The following is a 23008-nucleotide window of genomic DNA, read 5'->3' on the forward strand; positions in this document are numbered from 1 at the left end:
TCTATCTGCTGAATCCACAGTGAACTTCATTTCAGCTGCACTTCACAGAGCGTCACAGCTATGTTGAAACTCAGTGGATTTTGGCTTATTGTTCAGCTGTCTTTGGCAGCAGGAATGAACTCTGGTAAGATCATTATATGTTTTTTTTAATGTAAACATATCTGGATGTCTTTTTTTGAAATAGCACTTCTTTCATCGTAGAATTGTTAAAGACGGAATATATATCAGTAACATGATATCTTAAAGTCTACAGCACCATTGTTAGTGGTCTTTACAGTGATAATGTATTTCTGTACATATGTAAAACAAAGCTACATTATTTTGATCTGCAATAATAAATAAAAATGCATCAGTGGAAAAAAATGTCCGAAATAACTTTAATTCAGCCACCAAATGAATCCTCGGTATGAGGATAGTTTGAGCACGTTGGGAGAAGCATGTGTCAAACTCGGGCCAGGCTAGCTTGTTCCTGTTTTTTGGTCCTTTGTTTATTTAGTGGGTGACTGATATTAGGACTCAGTAGGCAGATGGCCCTCCAAGTCCCTCATCTGCATACTCTAAACTACCCTTTGCAGTGGGGATAGTGGGTGCTGACCAGTGAGTGTAGAAAACACTACAGTCAATTGGTGCTCACGTAGGTCATACTCCAGAATGTTGTTGTGGCAGCCCCGGATCTGGTGGGGTGTGGGGAACTGGGGAGCTGGCCCTCTCCTTCCATGGGTAGTCCTTATTATACGTTTCTTAGGCTGGAGTGGGGAGGGAAATTTGTGCGGGTTTGTTGACTGTGCCTTGTGGCCTTGTGGCCATCTGCCCCCCACACTGTCATTATGGCTTATGACATATCACTGTGCACATAGGACCTTCCCTGATAGTACATTCAGACAGATTTATTGTTTGATTCTCTGTCATTGCAGACTGGAATGTTCAAAGGAATCAATCCACCTTCATTCCAGGACACTGGTAAGCCACCACATGATGTAACAGACTGATACTTTTAACACTAGATTAAGCCTGGCAGGGAACAAGCACTGCATATCTGTAGGTTCAATGTTACATAGAAAAACAATGTCCCTTGACATTGACAGGGAATGCTCCTAATGAGACAACAGATCGTGTCCTGGGGCATCTCCTTCCAGATCTGGACCAGGGTATCACTGAGCTCCTGGACAGTCTGAACCTGGCAGTGATGGATGGACTTTCATATACAGTAATGTCCTGGAGGTGTTTTGTTGGATTTACGTCTGTGTAAGGGCAAGTCAGTCATATCAATTTCTTGATCCTTCAATGCTCTGATCAGAGGATGAAGGAATACTCGGGCACTGTTGTGCACCAGGAGGAACCAAGACCGTCTGCACTAGTGTAAAGTCTGAGGATGGGTCCATGGATTTCATCCCAATACCTAATGGTAGTCATGGTGTCTGCTTCCCCAGACCATCACTGACCCACCACCAAACCAGTCGTGCTGAATGATAATATAAGCACCAAAACATTCTTCGTGGCTTCACCAGGTGAACCTGCTGTCTGTGCTGTGCTGTGGAAATCAGTGGTTTCCAGTTGTAGACCTACCAATTCTGGTATTTTATGGCATATGCCAGTGAGGCTCCACAGTGTGGGACAGTGAGCACAGGGCCCAGTGTTGATGTCAATTCTTCAGGCCACCCAGACCACACAATCCGTTTCTGATTGTTTGGTCAGAGACATTCACACCAGTGGCCTGGTGGAGGTAATTTGGTTGGGCTCTGGCAGTGCTTATCCCGTTTCTCCTTTAACAAATGAGCAGATACCCGTTCTGTTGATGTTTAAGGACTTCTCTGGCCCTGTTTAGCTCTCCTAGAGGAACCGCCTCTGTCCTGGAATCTCCTCCATGATTATGAGACTATGCTGGAAGACACAGCAAATCTTCTGACTATCTGTGCAACCTCTCTAGGGCCAAGGTATTGCCTCATTCAACCGTTAGGAAAATGACCCTAGTAATATGCAAAACTATTGAAAAATTGGTCAGAAATGGTCTAGCTGTTTTGGGGGTTGTGTTGCCTCACTAGTGCACCTGGTGATAGTTTCACTAACACCAAAGCAAATGAAAGTGATCAACAACCCCCCTCTCCCATTTAACTGGCCAGATCAATATTCCAGACGTTTAACTGAGTTGATGATATACTCTGATTAAAAAGAGTTCCTTTAATATTTGAGCTGTGTATTTGAGCTTAAAATCATGAAGATAAATTTGTATTTCTAAGACCTAGAGAAGGATTCAGAGTATCACTAACATGGCTGTAGACTGACGTAAGCAATACTTAAAAGAGGTAATGTTAATAATTCAAATGCTTTTTAGGCGGGGGCAAAGGGCGTAGGTCCTGGCAGACTATTCCCCGCCTATTGAGATGACTGGTAAACAAAATGTGACCTCTCTGGTGGTGAATGAGCCTGAGCTAGTGCGTGAGGTTGGAGACATCGGCTAGATGACTCAGATGTGACTAACACTGATGCACGCCTTGGGTTCTGGAGCCAGTCTGGAGAGGAGCTGGACTTTGTTCTAGTCCAGTGTTGCTCTCAGTGAGAAGCAGCACATTGGGGGTGGGTATTTTTGTAACCCCTTGGCTTTCTGCCTGTATGTTGGAGTTTTTGCTGGTGGACGAGAGGGTTTTTTTCTTGTGCTTTTGGGCCAGGAAATGGGTCCTGACTGTCGTTTGCCCTCATGCGCTGAACGATAGCTCAGGGTACCCAGCCTGTCGCTGGGAGGGGCTCTTGAGGGTGCTCCATTGGGTGACTCCATTGTCCTACTGGGAGACGTCACCGGTCACATGGTCACGTGGTCACATGTTAGTGTTTTGAAATTGCATAATCAGATCTGTGACTGTATGTTCTGAACACTCTGAGGAAGAGAGGAGCTGAGCTGTCAATATATCACCTGATCACCACCTGGTGGTTAGCTGGATCAGTTGGTGGGGGAGAATGCTGGACAGACCTCATGAATCTAAACATGAGGGTGCACTGGGAAGGCCTGGTAGAGGCCTCTGCCCATAAGATCTTCAACTCCCACCTCTGGCAGAACTTTGACATCATTTCGAGGAAGGCTGAGGACACTGAGTCCATATTGACCATGTTCCGCACCTACATTGCTGAGGCTGCTGTATGATGCTTTGGCTTCAAGGTGGCTTGTGTCTGTTGTGGTGGTAATCCCCTAACTGGACAGTCAACATCTGAGGTGATCAAGCTGAAGAAGGAATTTTATTAGCCTTGGTTAGTGTATGAGACTTTGGAGGCAGATGATGGACACTGGCAGCCCAACTGGAATGCAACTTGGGCAGTGGTTAAAGCAAAAAGTTGAATGCGGAAGGAGTTGAGTGAGAGCATGGAAAAAGACCAGAATCGCTTTGAGGCAGTCCCAAAGTCTTTTTCCAAGGTTCAATTGTAAGGCAACTCAGGAGGGGAAAGAGGTCCTAACACAGTGTATAGTGTGTAGGGAGCACTGCTGACTTCAGTTGAGGACATACTTACACAGTAGAAGGAATTCTTTGTGGACCTCCTTAATCCCACTGACATGCCTTCTGTAGAAGAAGCCAAGTTTGGGGAAGAAGGGGATGATTCACCCATTACTGGAGGCCATTAAGATAGGTAAACAAGGTGTGACAATGTGGTCGGTCTGCCATGCATCTTCTGCAGTGGTGCCAAAACCCAGGATCATGGCATAGCTTGACCACGACCGGGCGGGAGGGGAGGTGCGGGACCAAATGGTGGCCGAGCTCGCGGTCACGCGGGGGGAGCAGGTGGTGGTGTTTTGCTGCACCCATTCCTGGCAGCTGAGCAAGCTCCACCACCTGCTCATTCACCAAAATAAAGGTGCTGAAATGAACGAACTGTGTCGTTGGGTCCGTCATGCGACATGCTCGTGGCCACTTGGAGGAAGCAAGCGGCGGTGTTTTGCTGCCAGTGGGAACAATTGCAGGACTGGACCAAGCATTGGATTCAGTTGATAGAGGATCTGGGGCAGCTCGGATGGGGTCCTGGCTGACACTTGACCGCATAGTTCGTCATAGGTCGGCGTGGTTCGTGGTGTGGCTGCGGTGGAGGTTGTTGCATTGTTGTTGTGAATGTATGGCTGGCAGCTGAAAAGCTGCGGCCGAGTGTTAAAGAAACAACAACCAAAATAAAAGAAAGTGTGGAAAGATGTGACAATGTGGTCGGGTCACCATGCATCTTCTACAAGGGGTCTCACACTCCCCAGCCTCCCGAGCAAGGTCTATGTCAGCATACTGGAAAGGAACTCAGATCTCATCTCTGCTTTTTGGGGATAATGAGGCCATGGTCGTCAGCCGGAAAAGGGTGGAGTTCCCACTTCGGATCAGAGACATAGAGATAGAGTGCGAAATTTAGTCATTCAGAGAGACTGAGTAGAACCGCTACGCCTCTATATCGAAAGGACCCAGTTGAGGTGGTTCTGGCATCTGACTAGGATGCCCCCTGGAAACCCACTGGATGATGTGTACTGGGTATGTCCTACTGAGAGGAGGCACCAGGGTAGACCCAGGACACGCCAAAGAAATTATATTTCTTGGCTGGCCTGGGAACCCATCTGTGTTTTGTTGGATGAGTTGGAAGAGGTGGCTGACTGCTGGCCCTGTGATATGGCACCAGATCATGGACGGATGCATTTCTAATAATTCTAATAGTAAAAACAGTAATAATGCAGACAAATTGGAAAGCCCAAAATGGGATTTCAAATCAAAATTGGCATGTTGATTGTGATTTTCAGACATTTCACAATATCACATTACCAACACAATGTCAGAGAATAACTCATTGCCAAAATCATGCAGTGTTTTCTTTAACTGGGTGTTGCCTACTTGTTTTTTCTTATGTGATAGATGAAATCATTCCAGTTTATTTAAATTAGTCAGAAAGTTATACATTCACATACAATGAACAATTTGAGGCATAATTAATGTCTAACAAAACTCATGTAATCCTCAGGGAAAATGACACAAAATACAGCCATCAAACGATAGTAATCATGGAAGAGGAACCTGCAGTGATTGAGTCAGCCACTTACCTGTTCCAGAAGCATCCCAGTTCATCAAATCTGCTAGTGTACCATAAGAGGGCACTGTACGTTCTGCAAGGAAGCAATTTGTTTTCGACTAGAAATCATGACATTGTACTGGTTGGCCATGGTAGTCAAAGCCCTACTGGAGCAGCCCAGTTAGCTGGTTATGACCCAAAGGAACTTGCCAGATTTGTTTTCATCTTAAAAACTAAAACAAACATTGGTCATCTTGGTACCATCAGGCTCATAAGCTGCAATATTGGAAATGACCAACACTTCATGTTGCAGTTCCTACAAAGTCTCCGGTCTTTTAGTGTGGAAACAAAGCTCAGCCTATACAACACACTCCTGTCAGTTAATTCTGATGGTGATATACTGACGACAACTAACGGTGTCTGGAGGTCCCATGAGCACTACAGCACAGTCAAAGCTGAACTAAACCAAAGAGGTGATCTGGTGATAAAAAAGGAACTTGGCTGTCCAGGACCAGTATTTCACAATTATAAAGGAAATATTTTGTATCTGCAGATACTGGACTGGCCAAGCCACCCGCAAATGTTTGTCCCAATGGAACTGCGCAAAAAGTATCACTTTATCGACTGCCTGGAGGGGCTGACTTGGAGCTTGTTTTTTGAGGAAAACGAAAGAAGGCGTGCTCCTGATTATACCACAGATGATTCAAGACACCTTAAAGCAATTTGGCTAGAAAAGCCAGCAGCAGGAGAAGACAACATTATCCTGAAGCATATCATAAGCATTCAACATCTGCTAGTGGAGATACGGTACAATGCCAGAGAAGAAATTCCATTGGACCTTTACTACGTTCTCAATGAATGCATTTACAAAGTAAACGGGAAAACTCTGAATGCAACTCTGGTGGGAAAATTCATGAATCCTGACAATCAAGTGGAAATTCAAAATTTTCTTCAGAGCTTTAAGGACCAGCAGGACGAGTCCTCCCTGGAGAAGCTGAGAGAGGGTCTCAAACCATCAAAATTCAATGACTTCTGTCGCCAAACCTTCCAGTTTCAGCAGTGTAATTACAACTGTGAGCGATGGGGCCATTATTTTATGGCAGCTGTGTTTTCAGCATCGGTGCGTAACTTCAGAACCTTCTCACTTTTCCTCATGACTGTCATTGGTTGTGAAGTAGGCCACTCACGAGGAAGTGACAGTCCCTTGTGCACAGCATTTGTGAGGGATGACCACCCCATGATAACCGATCAACCCTGGCCTGAACATTTGAAACGAGGATTCTATGGCTGTGCTGTTGACAACTTTGAAATGGCACCACAGAACATGCAGATTTGGTTAGATCAAGTTGTTGCAAAGGAAAATGCACTGTACATTAAATCAAAGCAGATTATGAGTGCTATTAACCATGATGAGCAAACAGAGCTAGATATCTTTGGGAGGGTTAAAGTCATGAATAAGTACGCATTTTCATCTTATCTTGAATTCTTCCGAGGTACGCCCGAGGGGAAAAAACTCAAAAGAGGATGTGCACCTTCTTTGCATGGGAATATGAATCCATAATGCTGATGTAACAGTTCATATTGTCCACTTCATTGTTTTCATTGTACAGTTACAATATTTTTCTGTGCTGAAAATACTGTACTCTGGATGAATTACAACATAAAACTAAAAAATGCTTCACAGTCATCTACCGCTTCACTTTTGTAGCTAGAAGAATAAAAGAAAAATCTTGATGCATTAAAATGAAAGCATTAAAACAGAACTCCAGAGGTTTTTGTGATGTCTTCTTATGTCAAAATATAAAATATCTGGAAAAGTCGACACTATTCTAAAATTAAACATTTAACTGCATCATATAAACCAGTTAAATTATGTTTCTTTAAAATCAACAAAGGAACGCTGTAACAACAGGTGATATTGGGAAACTCGTTACATGTTTATTTAAATGTTCATTAAATCACTTTTCTTTTGGTGTCAAAGGTCAGACTACAGAGAATTATAAAATATAAATACACAGAAATCAGAATCAGAGGCAAAGCATTCTAGAATGAAGGAATATTACAAAGGCACAATTTGAGATTTCAAATATAATTCTATTATTAGAAATAATACAAAACAACGTGTTTTGTTACTGAGAAACAATTTACTCGCGAGTCAACTTTCTACAAGCCAGGAAATAAATCCTACACTTCAGAGGTCTGAAAGTGATGAATATTTCCAATGACTTGATGTTAAATCTCTCTTAAAGTTGACCACATAATTGGAACGTCACCTGGCGTGACTATTATTAGGCAAGGGAAGGCGGAGCTTGTTTTTTGTTCCCTTTTCTAAAATAGTAAATCATGTTTTACCTTTTTTTTGTATTTCATTGACCTAACCATTTAAAATGTTGACCTCTGACCTATTAAGAAATATATATCAAGTTGAAAATACCACACCAGCAGACCATTAATATAGTGATATGGACCAGTTTTAAAGCACCCAACACTTTTGCAAATCAAAAACATGACAAACTGGAGCGACATGAACGGGACAGAAGTTATTCACTCTGGTTTTGACGATAGCTAACAGCTTTCTTTTTCAAACAACCAACTTAGTTCCATGTATGTTTTTATTCAAAGCAGAGGTGTTTGTAAGATTTATAGTTTTAAAATTTGTAGAACACTTTTTGGACCAAACACCCAAAGAACTAAATATGATGAGCATCTTGAAGCAACACAAAGAGAGAAGAACATTCAGACACCAGTGACACTGTGGTGTCTAATCACATAAGGTTTAGGCTATTGTAACATGTGCAGCATGATAAATGAAAAAAAATACAAAGGAGGACAAATTGAGTATTTTATTCAAAATCAGTTTACATTTTACTTTGAACTTAAACAAAGTAATCTGAATTCAAAGGTAAACTAGTTAAAACTGTAATGTTTAGTCATCAATGCTTAGAATGGATTTTGAACCCTTGTATTCTGTTTGACAATTCTTTATGAGCGTGATGTGTATGTGTTACTCTGCTGAGTTAAATTTCCAAATACGTGTTGGGCTGAGAAGCTGCTCTTTACAGGAGAATACAGCTGCATGACGAGCCCTTCTGACCGCTAAGGTGGCCAAACTGCGAGGTGGCTAGTGACTGGATTAAATTCCAGAAGTGCTTGAAAGAGATGCCCTCGCCATCACCTACACCCATCTTCCGCAGGATATCACCAAATCCCTGGTCAGTGCCGACGCCCTGTCAGAACACGACAAAACAACTCACGTTAAAGTGAAAATGTTAACACCTAAACCAGACTTACAAGAAAATATCATTCCAGTTAATTACAAACCGTTAGGTTACTGATCACAGTTCGGAATATCACCTAAGACAAATCTGATCAGACAAAAACAAACACAAACAGGGAGCACTGAAATGACAGAATTTTACCCAGAATAAAACTAGTACAACTGAAGACACTCTGACAAGACTTGCTCAAGATACTGAGCACCAAAATGGTCCCAACGCATCCACCGGTGTATTTGTGCACTCAGAGTGCATGCATTGTAAGAATGTGGCTATGTGAATGTGTCTTATAGTGTGAAGAGCTCTGAGTGGTAGATACGCCAGTTCATTTACCATGGGTTAATGTATTTAACTTTGTAAATTTAAACTGGAAGTCCAGGTGCTGGCCCTCATCCTGTCCACGCAGCAAGCTGGTGCTTTGAGGACATCCGACAGATGGTTGTGGATCGGCTGGGCCTCGTGCCCGAAGACCACCATTGATGTTTCCTGAGGATCTGCCTTTTGTCTATGCCAGACGGCACTTGAACCTGGTACCTTTAATGGAGGTCCCATTTGAGCCATCTGACCATTTCACAGGAGTGCACTGGGATATCGTTTTGAGTTCTTGTGGATTATAAAACACGATAGTGCCACAGTAAAATGACTTGCTAAGTGACGAGGGCCCTTTAGAGTCACCCAGTGAGTGGGGGATGTTGATTTTGAAGTGATGCGTTCGGACCAGGAAGGAGCCACACAGGTATATCACCTCAAAGCATGGAGAGTGGCTGAAACCACTTCTCTGGTGATTCCCGCCTCCCTCCAGTGTGACGACCATCTCACACAGACCCAGACAATGAATGTTGCTGCACTGCAGCAGTAGTTTTCAGATGTGTTCTCCCTTGTCCGGTCACACCACGCTCATGGAGCACCACTTTGACGTGCCCTGATGTGATGGTGCATCACGGCTCTACAGGCTACCTGAACACAAAAGGCAAATAGTTCAGGCAGAACTGGCTGTGATGCTGAAGATGAGGGTGAAAGTCCCACAGTGCCTGGTGTAGCCCCATGATTCTTGCAGTGATGAAAGATGGGTCTATACGGCTCTGTTTGGACTACCGCAAGGTGAATGAGGTGTCACAGTTTGGTGTTTCGAATGCTCCGGAGTGCTGACCCAGCCAGAAGGAGCTGAAACCCTACACTACTGTTGCTCGTACATAAAAACACTGTGAATAAACCCTAATCACAATGGAACGCTGCGTGAATCGGGTTGCATCTTCACATGTTTTTAGACAGACTCACTCTGTATGTTTAATTAAATGGATTCATCTTTTACTATATGCAATATTTGCCCACTTTATTAGGTACACATTGGTCACACAGGGTTGGATCCACCTTGTCCTCTCAGAGCTGCCGTAGTACTTTGTCTTGAGATGCGGTGACTGTGGAGTCCATTCAATAGATGGATATAAAGGGGTTTACATGGTCAGCGATAATCTTCAAATAGGCGGTGGTATATAAACTATGGTCAACTGATGCTAAGGGACCACAAAGGGCCCCAAACCATTACATGCATTGAAAGCAGGATGGAGCAGCAGAACTCAAGACTCAAAAGGTCAGACAACATCTTCAAATGTTGTCCAATTTGTTGGGGTGGCTGCAGCTCAGGAGGCAGAGCAGATCATCTGCTGATCGGAAGCTTGGTGGTTTGATCTGTATGCCAAAGTATTCTTGGGCAAGATGTGCGTGACTGTTAAATAGAAAAGGACTTGGGCCTAGAAAAAGTGCTTGTGTGAATGAGGTAAGTTGTGCTTTGAGTAGGAAAGTGCTATATAAGAATCAGTCTATTTACCAATTTTGATGAGGCTGTGCAAATTGTGGCCTCATTTCCTGTTCTTAGCTGACAGGACTGGCATCTGGTGTGGTTTCGCATTTATAGATGCTCCACTGCATTCTTTTTTTAATCAAAGTTCCTGTTACCTTCCTATCAGATCGAAGCAATCTGGCCTATAATTTAAGTCCTTTCTTCCTTATTCTAATACTTGGTTTGAACTTCAGCAGACACTCTTGACAACAGCCTAAATGCATTGTTGCCACCACGTGTGATGGCTGGTTAGATTGCCTTAATGAGCAGATGAAAAGGTGTACCTAACAAAGTGGCTGGGGAGAATATATAGTGCTTTTCAAGTCTTACTGACACTCAGAGCTCTTTAGTTTAGTATTAATGATTAAATACTAGAAGTGTGCATGTTGGCATTTTGTCTGATAGAACAGCTGAACCGTAAGTTTGTACAAAATAACAAAACAAAACTGCCAAAAACTCTCACAGACTTATACAGAATTGTTACCATGAATAGAAATGATTTATATTATTGAGGAGATTAATGAAAAAACACTGAAAAACATGTTTCAGTCACAGTAAATTACAGCAATCTTCAAATGAATCTGTAGAGAGTTGATGATGCAGGAGAGACTGATGTGCAGTTTTAATCTTAATGCCTGTCCGTTAACCTGACCATGTCAGAATTTACTTGTAAATCTAATCTAAGGTCTAACCAAGTAAGACTGCCTTAGAAACTTTTACAGAACAGCAGTTATGTTTGTATTCAGAGGTTAGGCTGAGACGCTGTTAGATTAATGGAAAGGAGTGCATGTCTTCAGAGGATTAACATTTTTTAGTGTGTGTTTGCCTGTGTGTGGATTAGGCTTGTATAACTCTGTTGTAAGCATGTTCCCCTTAGTCTTTGTGCAAGCTGAATATGGTTAGGTGTGCTGCCACACCCATTTGCTACAGATAACTGCGAGCCCCGGTCAGAGAGAAGCACAAGGAGGCTTACTGTGGACTTACCTTCATCAGATTGGGCATCTGGGAGGACAAAAGATTTTTGAATTCATCACTTTTCAGCGTCGGAGACTTGTCGGCTGAAGCGGAGTGGAACTGGCTGACCAGTGTATCAATGGCATTCTCCAGGTCAGAATACTGGGAAAAATTAAAGGCGAAAAGAAAAAAAACAACAAAAGAGAAAGCCAGGTAATTTTAAAAGAAACCTGTTTTTCTTAAAAAGTTTATTATGTCATTTACCCTAAAACAGAACAAACAAAAAACACTTTCAGATCTTGCTTTATGCACCACATTTAAGTCCAATTTTACCTGTACATTAATTTAGCACTCTGTACCCTTCAACCGTTTTATCTCCCTCAGTCATGGCCAATTTAGAGTCACCAGTGAACCTAACTGGGAAGGACGCTGGAGGACCCAGAGGAAAGTTCCCATTCAGGGTTCAGACCAGGTGCCTTCTCGCTGTGAGGAAACCGCATTACCCACCGGCGCTGTCCAACATGCATTTTAGATCTTGTTGCGGCTGCATTTTGAGCAAACACCAACCTAGAAACGCGACACATCGTTGCCCTATGAAGTCATTACAATGAGCCTGTTGAGAAACTCATCCAATTATTATTCGTTGGCCATCAGAACAGGTCCCAGTGCTCCTGCTGTTTCTCAATGCATGTGTGGCAGCAGCTTTGTCAGAACCACACCCTTTCTGACTAACGTACCACAAGCTGCAGCAAGCCTTCTTCACCGTTGTGAAAAAGTATTTCAAAGAAAGTAGCAATGGTCAGGAGATCTATTTATTTCACTGAATTTGTTGTTTTTATATTTCTTTGAAGTCTATTAGTGATTTATCTTAATTAGTTAACGTGGGTGCTCATTAACATATTGAATCCAGCTTGTTGTAAAGCTTGATGTAAACTCCACACAGTGGAGATTCAAAAATGAGGTGCGACAAAGTCTGGGTCAGTTTGTGGCTCTGCAATGCCCGTGTGTTCCTTGATCATGGGTTACAGAGCACTGGCTTTCCTTCAGGAAATTCCTTGCCTTGACTGTTTTGTCTCATTTGCTAAACGGTTCAAGATGTAACCATGGAATAATGCGAGATACTCGCTGTTCCTGTGAGCAACAGGGATATGAGAAGGAGCATAGAGAAACAGGAAAATGAGGAAACGCTGCAGAGTCGTGGAGCACACGGACACACAGAGGTGGATCGCTGTCTGAGCTCGTGCAGATAAAACTGCTGTTTCAATAAGTCGAGAGCTACAAACGTGTGTGCAGACTGGTGCCAAATGAAAGGAGTGAGTAAGCCCTTCAGCCATCATGTGGAACAGAATTCTTCCTGGCAGCATTCACCATTTGGTGTCTGAGAGTGGCGAAGAGTCAAAACTCTTCAGCAAATATGAAACTGGTTTGATTTCTGTCACGTGCTGTGGCTGTACAGGCATTAAGCCCTTCCACTATACCCGAGGCTCACTGACATCCTGCAAGAGACAACACCCATCACGATAAATAACATTTCATCAGAGGATAAAGGTGATTACTCAACTTTGCACTCATTCACAGACACTCGTGTAAGTGGACCCGAACCGCGCAACAAAATGCGACCCGCAGTATAACAGACACACGCTTTTACGGGTCAAGGTACTTTACCCGCAAGTTAACTGTTTGTTACAAATTAGCACAAAACTGTGATGAATTACACGCGTGTACTGTTACCACTTTGAATTCGTCGTGGAGGAGCGGCAGGACCCTGCGCTTAGCACTTCTTTTCGGGGAGGGGCCGCATACCTCTGGAAGTTTCTCCCCGAAAAAAAGTTCGAGAATAATCCATTGCTGATGTTTCAGTCACTTCTGAATGATAAGTATTTACACCCTGCGTATCCAAACCCAGTCCCCCCGCTGATAATCTGACGCCTTGTGTGACACGTCGCTTCTCCGTGAAGCGCACAGAGGCCATTTTTTAAAAATTCCACATATTGATTTCGCACCAAACCACCTTTTTCCGGTTAAAGAGCCGACGGTGTAAACGTCTGCTGCCAAGAGGTCCAATTTTACAGGTCGGCACTAAAAAAAGTTGTCTGTACCTACCTGAGGCATGTTGACTGCGGTAACTCGTCTTCCTGTGTTTCTCGCTGCTGGAGAGGTTCAGTGAAGCCCTGCATCTGTCACCAGCTGGCAGCATTCCGAGATCCTCCCTCCACCACAAAGAAGAGCCAGGAAGGAGCTGTGCTCTTAGATAACGCCGACGCAAAGCCATGAATTTACCACAGTTATACAAGACAGTCACACATGTACATCTCAGGCTGTGTTTTTCGTGAGTGTGTCATTACACAGCACAAAGGATGTGCCATACTTCGGACAGCATTCAACAGCTTGTTCCACATCTGGAAACTTTTAGCAAAGCTGGAAACTGCTGTTCTCTGCAACAACTGCTTTACTCGGACTGTACACGGTACAGATGATAGCAAAAGTCCCTAAAAGGATGTTCTCTGATTAAAAAGAAACAAAACTAAAAGAGTAAGGACAGAGACAGCAGGTATGAGCACATTCCTGTTATCCGGTTTGTGTGGTGGCGCAGAGGGGGTGGGGGATATTGGAATTTAAAAAACATTTTTTAAAGAACTGTATCCAAGCTGGGAAAGATAAGAGCAGGCTGCATTTGCCCCTCACTAATAAAGACCCGCTCCCCCTCCTTCTCATGTATGCGCCGGTGTTCGTACGGTTAAGGGTTAATGCCACACCCAATCCCAGAAGCTGCAACGCAGTTTCAGCAGGATGCCGTCAATCATTCTCAGGATTGTAGCTCCTCCCACAGGTTCTACAGTAACAGCCACACGGCCTCCGCTCTTCAGAGCACTTTAAACTTTAATTCTTTGAAATACAAACATTCAGTGAAATTTACCAGCAAAAACGGGCACCAAGCTTTAGCTCTCGGGGCCTTGACAACTGTGCTAAGCTTCAGATGGGTTTTTATTAGTTACCCGGGCAAAAGACTTGTTTCTGAGTTAGTCTTTGAGTATATTAGCATATTACTGGAGAACCGGCTACATCTCTGAAAGCCAGAGACAACCATCCATGTGTTCATTAACTTTCCCCCACATCGTGACTGTGTGCAGGTGTAAAACCTTGGGCCATATTCAGTTTGGTGCCCTTACCACAGTGTGTAGGAATACATTTCCCAGCATGCCCCTCCACTATCAAAACCTTTCAGAAATGGTCCCTGTTTTAGGCAATGGAGTGATAAAAATGAGTAAATATTTGTAGATCTAAAATTCAATTCACAGGTAAACTGCACACTGTTTAAAAAGTTTACATGATCTCTATGATGTAAACATGAGCAGCTCTTGTATTTTGTACGTTACCTCAATGTTGGGAATAATTAGCATCCAGAATAATGTAGAGAAAGGATACTTTGAGTGGTCTCCTCCTACTTTCAGGACCCCGGGGGCTATGTTACCTGATGTTGGCAGCTGGCAGGCTCCCTTGCACTGAAACATGTATATCTCTCACCCTGTGCAGTACTGGAGTACTTTGTGCAAAGCTTTTTCCAAAGTTCATGTTATTAGTTATATTATTATTATTCCACAGCCCTCCACGCTGTGCTGAGTCACCTAGAGCAGCAGCAGAGCTGCGTCCGAATGCTCTTTGTGGACTACAGCTCAGCCTTTAATACAATCATCCCGGACATCCTCATCACCAAACTGGTCACTCTTGGCCTCCCTCCTCTCACATGTGCCTGGATAAAGGATTTCCTCACAAACCGGCCCCAGACTGTAAGACTCGGCCCCCATCTCTCCTCCACTCGCACACTGAGCACCGGCTCCCCACAGGGCTGTGTGCTGAGCCCCCTCTTGTATTCTCTCTACACCCACGACTGCAGCTCAACCCACAACAACACTCTCATCATCAAGTTTGCCGATGACACCACGGTAGTCGGACTCATCTCGAAGGGAGACGAGGCAGAGTACAGAGAGGAAGCCCTGAAGCTGGCAGCATGGTGTTCAGAAAACAACCTGGCACTGAACACTAAGAAAACCAAAGAGCTCATTGTCGACTTCAGGAGGCACTGACTTGGCCCCCCTTTACATCAACAGGGAGCGTGTGGAGAGGGTCCACAGCTTCCGGTTCCTTGGTGTCCTCATCTCTGCTGACATCTCCTGGACAGACAACATCTCAGGGGTCGTCAAGAAGGCCCAACAGCGGCTGCACTTCCTGAGGGTCCTGAGGAAGTAGAAGCTGAACTCCAACCTGCTGCTGACCTTCTACCGCTCGTCCATTGAGAGCCTGCTGACCTACTGCATCACAGTATGGTACAGCAGCTGCACCAAAGCAGATAGAGCGAGGCTTCAGAGTATGGTTAAGACAGCACAAAAGATCATCGGCTGCCCTCTCCCCTCCCTGATGGACATTTATTCCTCCTGCTGCCTCAGCAGAGCAGCAAACATTATCAAGGACAGCTCAGAAAACCCACAGACTCAAAAACAGTTTCTTCCCTAAAGCCATAACCACCCTGAACTCACACATGCACCGATAACACAGAAGGAAAAACTCCCTTGTAAGAGGAAGAAACCTGGGGCAGAACCAGGCTGTGGTGTGACCGATCGGGCACAAAGGGAGAGAGAAGAGATTAGAGGGACATGAGACCAAACGCACAGTGGAAGAGAGCCAGCATTTAATACAGGTGTAATGTCAGGCGGGGCAGCCCTGAAGGAAGGAGATTCCCTTCTCTACCATACACTGGATGCTTGTATTCTTAAAAGAGCTCCGCTGTATGTTTAAGTCTTTTAAAGAAACGCCAGCAGTATGAACTATGAACTTTTAGCTCTAAATGTACAGTTACACCGATTAAAGTAGTTACCATCTCTGAAAAGTTTTAATGGTGAGTGGGAGCTGGGAAATGTATTACTTGCACTTCCTGACCTTGTTTCCTGTCATTTGTGCAAAATATCTGCAAACATTTGGACCTCAGCTAAGCAAAGCAAAAGCGTAGAGCTTAGAAGAGGAAGTAGAGACGAGAGCAGGGTGAGCATAATGCCAGGAACTTGGATTTAAGCTGTGTTTTCAATGGTTTGGCTGATAGCACAGATGGGTGAGCATTTTTAAGGCGTAATAGAGAGAGAATAGGAGAGGCTGTTTACGCTGCTACAACACGGCAGTAAGGGTATACTAGTGTTTTAACCAATCGTATCTGTAATACTATGTTGACTAAAAACTGAAGGTTGATTCTGGGGTTATTCTATAAGTTTGAACTGTTTCATTATCATAAAAACAATAATAAACGAGAGGTGTGCTTCTCTGCTGTGAGGCACAGCACTCGTGTGTGCGACAGATAGAGTGTCATCATGTGGCTCTCTCAATCACTGTCATGGGTACAGCTAAATAAAGGTGTGAGGACCAATGACTGAGCCCAAATCTATGGGCTGTGTACATACAACACATTCAACCTGCTGCCAGATTGAAATGTGCAGTCACATTAAAATTATACAGATATATATAATCCTTGTCAGCTTCTAAACTCGGTGCTCAGTTGAAGGTGGAAACCCTCCAGGTGCTCTTTAAGTTTCATCCTGACATCGTCCCGTATTTCCACTAACGCACCATTTGAATTCTGCTCGCTGTGTTGATCCGGTGACGACTCAACTCTGGACATGCCTCCGCTGCTCTCTGTTAAGTATTCCACACCTTTTAGATCCAGTTCTGACAAAAGAGCGGTTTTTTCTTCGCCGGCCACGTTCTCCATCGTGACAAAACGTTGCGGCTCGTCGTCAGTCGGGACAGTCAACAAGATCACCCGCCCGTCTGCGCTGTCCTGTAACCATAGCAGCTGGTGCTGCAGGTCGCGGTGGTGATCCTGACTCGTCACGTCAGACTCTCCGTGGCGTTTGTCAGAGAGCAGCAGCTTCTGCTGAGAGCCTAGATAATGCAAACTCTGCTCGTCAGTTTTAAGAAAGCACACTCCAGCTGAGACTATATGCTGAACACCTGGATTTTGCAACAAAACTTGGGAACTTGTTACACTGGTATCACTGGTTTCTACGTCTTTCCAGGTTGTTTCTTGCTGCCTATCTATCTGAACGTGATCCACATTTTCAGCTGTGTCACAGGAGCTTGTTGCAACATTTCTCTGGGTGTTCGGTGAGTCCTCGTGCTCCAAATGCCCACCACTCTGCCCCTGCCCTTTTCCACAGTACAAACAGTTTCCCTTGTCTGTCTCAGACCAGCTACTGGACTGTGGTAGAAAATTACATCCTGTCTCCATTTGATCAGCACATTTGTCCTCAATCAACTTCATATCTTTGGATTTAGCCTCATTCTCCTCTAGGTCAGGATCTCCTTTGTGCTGTCTTTCTTCTCCCCCCTCTATGCAGCTTCCCCTGTTTTTGCAACCATTCTGTGACAGAAGCAGAATGTGCTTTAGTCGCTTATCACGGAGCCTCAGCACGGTGCTCCGCAGACGGCTTTCCCTCCGCCTGGCTGCATGCAGTTGTCGTAGGGCTTTTTCCAAGCAGTCTACAACTTGGTCATAACGTCTCTTCCACAACAGGGGACAGAGCTGAGCGTAGCTGTGCTCCTTTGGCAAGTAGAAGCCTGGAGGGGGGGGCAGACGTCTCATGTAACGTGACGGGGAAACGGGTCGAGACTCTGGAGGTGGAGGACCGAGTTCTTGCTGCGACAGCTGCTCCAACCCTGATGTTTCTTGAGGAAATCCAGGCATGTCTTGAGTAGTCTCCTCAGTGGAGCCCACTGACTTTTCAACTGTGGGTTCTTCTGCAGTGTGACGCTGGTTGATCTCCTGATGTGTGCCATCCTGTGCTCCTGAGTGGGAACTCTTCCTGCAGAAAAAACTGTGACAAATTAGTTTTTCCTGGACAATCAAATAGCCACTAACACTACAGCCATCTAGCAGATTATGGATGACTGTATTATGTTTTATTTCTAATCAAACTGCAAATGCAGTAAAAGCATAAACTGAACACTGTGGACCTCAACATAACCGATACAGTGTGGAACCATCTTGACAGAGAATGAAACAAAAGTTATCTTTAAACACTAATGTGAATGTGTGTTTGCACATCTTTAAATGTTTGCAGCCTTTCCTGTTTTTCTAGAAACACATGAAGAAATGAGTGACGGCTCAAAACCTTCACAGCACTGCAGGCTGTTACATTTAACATCTCACATCTGTCACCACTGAGTGCTTCAGATTCATTCCATATTTCACATCTATCTTTTCTTAAACATTTATTTTTTCCTATTTTCTATTCACTATATCATTTCTATTTTTATGATTGATTTTTCTCTGTTCATTTTAATCATCGTGGCAAACCTTTATGCAGCATCACAGCTGTCACAGGATGCTAACATGGTTGATTTCTTCCCTGTTTTTACCCTGACTGCTATGCTGACAGATGTAATGCTAACTGTAGGCCACACCCAGCTGCCCTAGCTGGGTGTGGCCTCCTTCCACTTGGGTTCAAAACTTTAGGCACTCATTCATCAACACCTGCTCATTATGGTTTTTCAGTATGGATATATTTACCCTATTCAGGGACCACTTATAGTCATCTTAGATGATTACTTCAACCTTAATTAAAGTAAATCCCTCATCTCATCACCTCAAAGAGCTGGTCCTAGATCAGCCAGCTGGTCTCAGATCTTTTGCATGTAGAGCTGACCCCAGCACGTACTCGGTGCTCGAACCAAGAATCAGAGAGCTGCTGGAATTCTCATGTTTTCCTGATACTTGGTAACTAAAGTAACAATTTCTTAGTTCATTGTAACTTATTATGTACTAATTATTATGCTAAATTACACCAAAAATCATTGCAGGCATACCTGATGCTCCCGTAACAGAATCAGAAGAATAAAAGCGAACGTTAGAGTTGGTCTGTTCTTTCACAGAGCATCCTCACAGAGTGGGAACTGAAGCAAAGACTATGTTTAAATAACTATAAAATAATGAATCAATTCAGGAGCTCAGAATCTGCTCACAGATGATGACAAACTATCAGCCTGTGTGAGGTTTGATTACCTGACAGGGATGTTGTCTTCTTTCTGCTGCCTTCCTGCTCTTTTTTGTTTGGCTGCTGGAGGGAAATCAAATAAAGTAGGAACTGCATCTTCCTTTAGTCGTCTGATTCCACTGTGTGAAAGGGTCAAAAACAACACTTAGGCTGCTATCGCAACACTGCCATAACTGAAAACTACACCAGCAGTTAATAACAGAAAATTCTGGTTTTAGCTGAAGTGGTATCTGTAATCTGTGAAAGTCCAGCTGGTCGATACACACCTGGTTCCACTCAGCTCAAAACTCTCGGGTGGGAAGTGCTTTGAACAAAAATAGACAAAGTCCGTCTGAGGATCCCAGGAGTCTGCGCGGTGAGAGTTACTGATCCAAAGGTTTCTCCGAGCCGCTCCTTTGGGTAACCTAGTCAGCCACAACATCAGTCTGTGTTACATTAAGCTTCCATTTCAGGTCAAGTTCAATAAAGATATATTATAATATTTCAAAGAACATAACGTCACAACATCATCAGTACATCTCCATTTGAATGTGAATAACACTGGAGTCGCACTGGGGACCTGGAGACCATGACACAGCCAAATTCACTGCGACCACGTGCCATGAACTTCCTGTTGAAAGCGTTGCTTTGACGATGGCGACCAGGTGTGTGACCACTCGCAGAGAGATACTGGTGCATCAAAACTCAACAGCAACGTGATGGAGCCTGTCTGCTGAAGGTCTGAATGGGGTCAAAGTGGCAGTCACAGCAGGTACAATAAGTACTGAAATACTGTGTTATTTTAAAAGTGTGTATATAATGTTTATTCTGTGTATTTATTATCTCACTCTTACTGCCTGTTGATGCCCTGTCCTTCTCTTCAAAGTCATGCTGCTCTGTTGTACGGTAACTGCCCCTTGGGGACTGTCCATGCCTTTCGCACGCACCTCTCTTTCTTCTTCATGCGTTGCTTTTTCCTGAGTCATTTCTCATTATTACACATGACCTAATTTATGGACATCTATGGTTTGATTTCTTTGCATGTGTGGATTGGATGGGTTGTTACCAACATCTGGTGTGAATTTCACGTCAATAGCACCTTTACAAATAAATTTGGTTATGTTTTCCACACTTATTGTACCTGCTGTACATGCAATCTGTTTGTGATAACGTGGGAATTAACTTTGTTGCTGCCTGTTGTGTTTGTTTTGTCTGTATACACACAGGTTCACATTAACTACTTAGATTTATATTTCAGTCAGAACCTCATAGATTAGACACATTCAGACAGGTTCCCTCCCACCAGGCAACCCGCGTACTCGCCTCGCGATTCAGCGTTTGAGGGTGTTGTACATGTGGCTCAACTACTTGCAACCTCTTTCCAAATGTGAAAAATTAAATCAACCGTTGATTTTTCTAGTTATAAGGAGGTTGGGTATTATTATGATTAACTGCTCTAACTTTCCACATATTGCTCAAATAAATTATTCTAATCGTGTTATAAAACCCACAAAGTACTACAGCTAAGCTCATGTCTTCTGGTTCCAGTTTTACAGAGCTTAATATTAACTGTATTTTGACCTGAACGTCAGCCTTGTGTATTACTGAGTGAATATGAGAACAGGAGAAATATAGATGTGCAGATGATTTGTGAGCTTTTGAGTTCCTCTGTTTCATTCATGTGTCTAAATGTGTGAAAGAGAGAATGTGAATGAAAACAATAACTGGTTACTACACCCTGACCCAAACATAATGTGTAAAGTGCTCACTTGTGAAAGGTGACGCCAACATTTCGAGTCTCATGGTTGTCCCTGGATTTGCAACCCCCTGCTGAACAATGTCTTGGCATCTGAAAGTAAAACAAAGAGTAGAAAAAGTAGAGAATGGAAGATAGTTTATCATGGAAGGGGGTGTTGTTTAGCAGAAAACACATTTTACTGCTTCGAGATGGAGATTTTATTTTGCTTTTTTAGTCTTATTGACCGTCAGTGTCAATTCCTTTCTCTGCCTACCAGCTTTAAAATGGTAGAAAACATTTACTCTGTATCGTATCAACTGACAGCAAGTAAAAAAAAGAAAAAAGAAATTAAAGACGGATGTTTGAATTTTTGTGTTTTTATTTTTTTCCTCCCCAGCTCCTTAGTGTCCAACAACATTAAGCATTCGTCTGACAAAAGTCCTGTTTTCCATTGAAAAGCTGCTTCAGGCTAACAAACAGATTAATACTCGTTCTCCTGAATCGAAAGCTTGCAGTTTTTCATTTTAACGTTTCTCTAAATTTGAGTCAAATCTTTAAAAGGGGGGGGGGCATCATATGGACACGCTACACCTAACACAGGCGGGGGGGTCATGCCTGTGTTGGTGTGTTGCCAACATTAGCATTAAGAATACGATCGATATCGAAAAGGATAGAAATGTTTTTGTTTCCATCCACCCCACAGTTGTTCCAAACTTCATGCACCGCCCCCTCCTCACTCGTCCAATCACGGAGTTGCTGATCGCGGTGTGCAGTATCGATAAGTTTGCCCTGATCTGTGACCATCTCGGATGTCTGAATCATACCTGATTAACCCAAATCCCCATGCAGCTTCAAACAATCGAGTAAACGGGACTAGCTGGTCCTCGATCACCTGACGGTGCAGGTTCAGGTACACATGACCGAGCCGCCTGGAGGCGCATCACACAGTACGTTACACTGGACATTTAACAGGGTTTTCTGCTGTTTCTGTAATGAGCAGGCGAAGGGCCTAAAACGCGAAGCCGCCATTACGGAAGGTCTTGCTTTCGGTTGTAACGCATTTCAGTTCACGGAAGTGTATATTATTTAAATAATAACATTAATAATAAACAAATATCAACCCCGGCTGTTGACCTCAGAATGATGGCTGAATTATTTTCTTCTTTCTTCATCTTCCGCTTCCTTCTTCTTCCTCCTGCCCTGCTCTGCCACTTTTACCGCTGTATACCTGATAGTGGTCGCATTACTGCCACCTACTGGACTGGAGTGTAAGCAGGAACGCGTCCTTTCTGTGGCTCTCCCCCCAGAGTAAAATCTGAACTGCTGTCCTCATATAAAGCCACCTCTCTCTCTCATACTTATCAGAGATGAGGGAGACATAAACTCTGATACATAAATTCTTCATATAGTCACTCTGAATTATAATTTCCTTAATTTTTACACTGGGTGCTTTCCTATTACTCTTAGTGTTCATTTTAAATTTAAACAATATATTTATATTGTGTTGCAAATAATGAAATATCTTGTCATTCTTTACAATATAAAGAGCCATGAGGCGACTGTTATCATGATTTGGCGCAATATGAACTAGAAAAGAATAGAACAGAATAATTATTACTACTATAAGTGCTACTGTAACGTCAGCTGTGATACGTATTTCAGTGAAGGTGGATGGTTGACAGCCTGCCAGCTGCCTCGCTGTCCACAGAGTCATCGCGTCACAGATTATTTCCTAACAAAAATAACGTCAGTTTCAAACAAACAAACAAAAAACAAGTTGTCTGAGTGCCAAAGGTTCAGCAGACCTGCACTGTGCTACTATGGTCAGTGGTCATAGTAACATAGTAAAATAAGTCCACTGAAGGAATAGGGAAAAGCATACTAACAGTGCAGTCAATACTTTGATAAATAACTGTTGTTATTTATTTTTTTCCATTATTACATGTTGCGCCATATGTTAATATGGGATGTGCTCACATACATATATGTCCATGTTTGAAGTGTGAAACCTACCAGCCAGCACACGGTACCATCACTGCATACCCGATGGACTAAAATGCACCTTGTGTAAATGCATACACTGCCGAGCACCATATGGACACGCTGCACCTGACTCAGGCGTGGGTAGCGATGTGAATATGTTGGAGATGTAAATGCAGTGCGT

At 43.5% G+C, this 23008-nt stretch overlaps 3 protein-coding genes across 7 annotated transcripts; 1 reads left to right on the plus strand and 2 right to left on the minus strand.

Annotated features, from left to right (window-relative positions):
• Window positions 1–30: 30 nt before the first annotated feature.
• Window positions 31–6817, plus strand: LOC120715597. The gene is made up of 3 exons (XM_040002661.1): window positions 31–124; window positions 915–960; window positions 4972–6817. The coding sequence occupies exons 1-3, from the start codon at window positions 61–63 to the stop codon at window positions 6578–6580; spliced, it is 1719 nt and encodes a 572-aa protein (XP_039858595.1). The 5' UTR covers window positions 31–60; the 3' UTR covers window positions 6581–6817.
• A 118-nt stretch (window positions 6818–6935) lies between these two features.
• s100v2 (S100 calcium binding protein V2) lies at window positions 6936–13324 on the minus strand. The gene is made up of 3 exons (XM_040002698.1): window positions 13192–13324; window positions 11119–11250; window positions 6936–8246 (listed from the first exon to the last, which is right to left on the minus strand). Exons 1-3 carry the CDS (start codon window positions 13198–13200, stop codon window positions 8076–8078), a joined length of 312 nt encoding a protein of 103 aa, XP_039858632.1. The 5' UTR covers window positions 13201–13324; the 3' UTR covers window positions 6936–8075.
• Window positions 13325–13719: 395 nt separating this feature from the next.
• Window positions 13720–22067, minus strand: thap7 (THAP domain containing 7). 5 transcript variants are annotated; one of them, XM_040002658.1, is made up of 5 exons: window positions 21966–22067; window positions 20876–20955; window positions 19394–19531; window positions 19136–19246; window positions 13720–17948 (listed from the first exon to the last, which is right to left on the minus strand). In XM_040002658.1, exons 1-5 carry the CDS (start codon window positions 22014–22016, stop codon window positions 16607–16609), a joined length of 1722 nt encoding a protein of 573 aa, XP_039858592.1. In that variant the 5' UTR covers window positions 22017–22067; the 3' UTR covers window positions 13720–16606. The 5 variants fall into 5 exon arrangements, with proteins under 5 accessions (XP_039858592.1, XP_039858594.1, XP_039858593.1 ...); XM_040002660.1 differs by having other exon boundaries at window positions 21979–22065; XM_040002659.1 differs by lacking the exon at window positions 21966–22067 and adding an exon at window positions 21669–21959.
• Between the last annotated feature and the right edge of the window lie 941 nt (window positions 22068–23008).

Source organism: Simochromis diagramma, unplaced genomic scaffold, assembly GCF_900408965.1.
Source record: "Simochromis diagramma unplaced genomic scaffold, fSimDia1.1 OVJJ01000449.1, whole genome shotgun sequence".
NCBI lineage: Eukaryota > Metazoa > Chordata > Actinopteri > Cichliformes > Cichlidae > Simochromis > Simochromis diagramma.

Bases quoted from the DNA above. Each gene is read 5' to 3' on its own strand.
- thap7 (XM_040002656.1), bottom strand. From the start codon at position 21,039: ATGTGTTTTCTGCTAAACAACACCCCCTTCCATGATAAACTATCTTCC. The intron at 19,532-20,875 runs GTGAGCACTTTA...GTGGCTGACTAG, and splicing joins GTTGGCGTCACCTTTCACAA to GTTACCCAAAGGAGCGGCTC. The intron at 19,247-19,393 runs GTGTGTATCGAC...CCTTTCACACAG, and splicing joins TTTGAGCTGAGTGGAACCAG to TGGAATCAGACGACTAAAGG.
- LOC120715597 (XM_040002661.1), top strand. From the start codon at position 61: ATGTTGAAACTCAGTGGATTTTGGCTTATTGTTCAGCTGTCTTTGGCA. The intron at 125-914 runs GTAAGATCATTA...CTGTCATTGCAG, and splicing joins GGCAGCAGGAATGAACTCTG to ACTGGAATGTTCAAAGGAAT. The intron at 961-4,971 runs GTAAGCCACCAC...TGTAATCCTCAG, and splicing joins ACCTTCATTCCAGGACACTG to GGAAAATGACACAAAATACA.
- s100v2 (XM_040002698.1), bottom strand. The intron at 8,247-11,118 runs GTAAGTCCACAG...GTGTTCTGACAG, and splicing joins AGATGCCCAATCTGATGAAG to GGCGTCGGCACTGACCAGGG.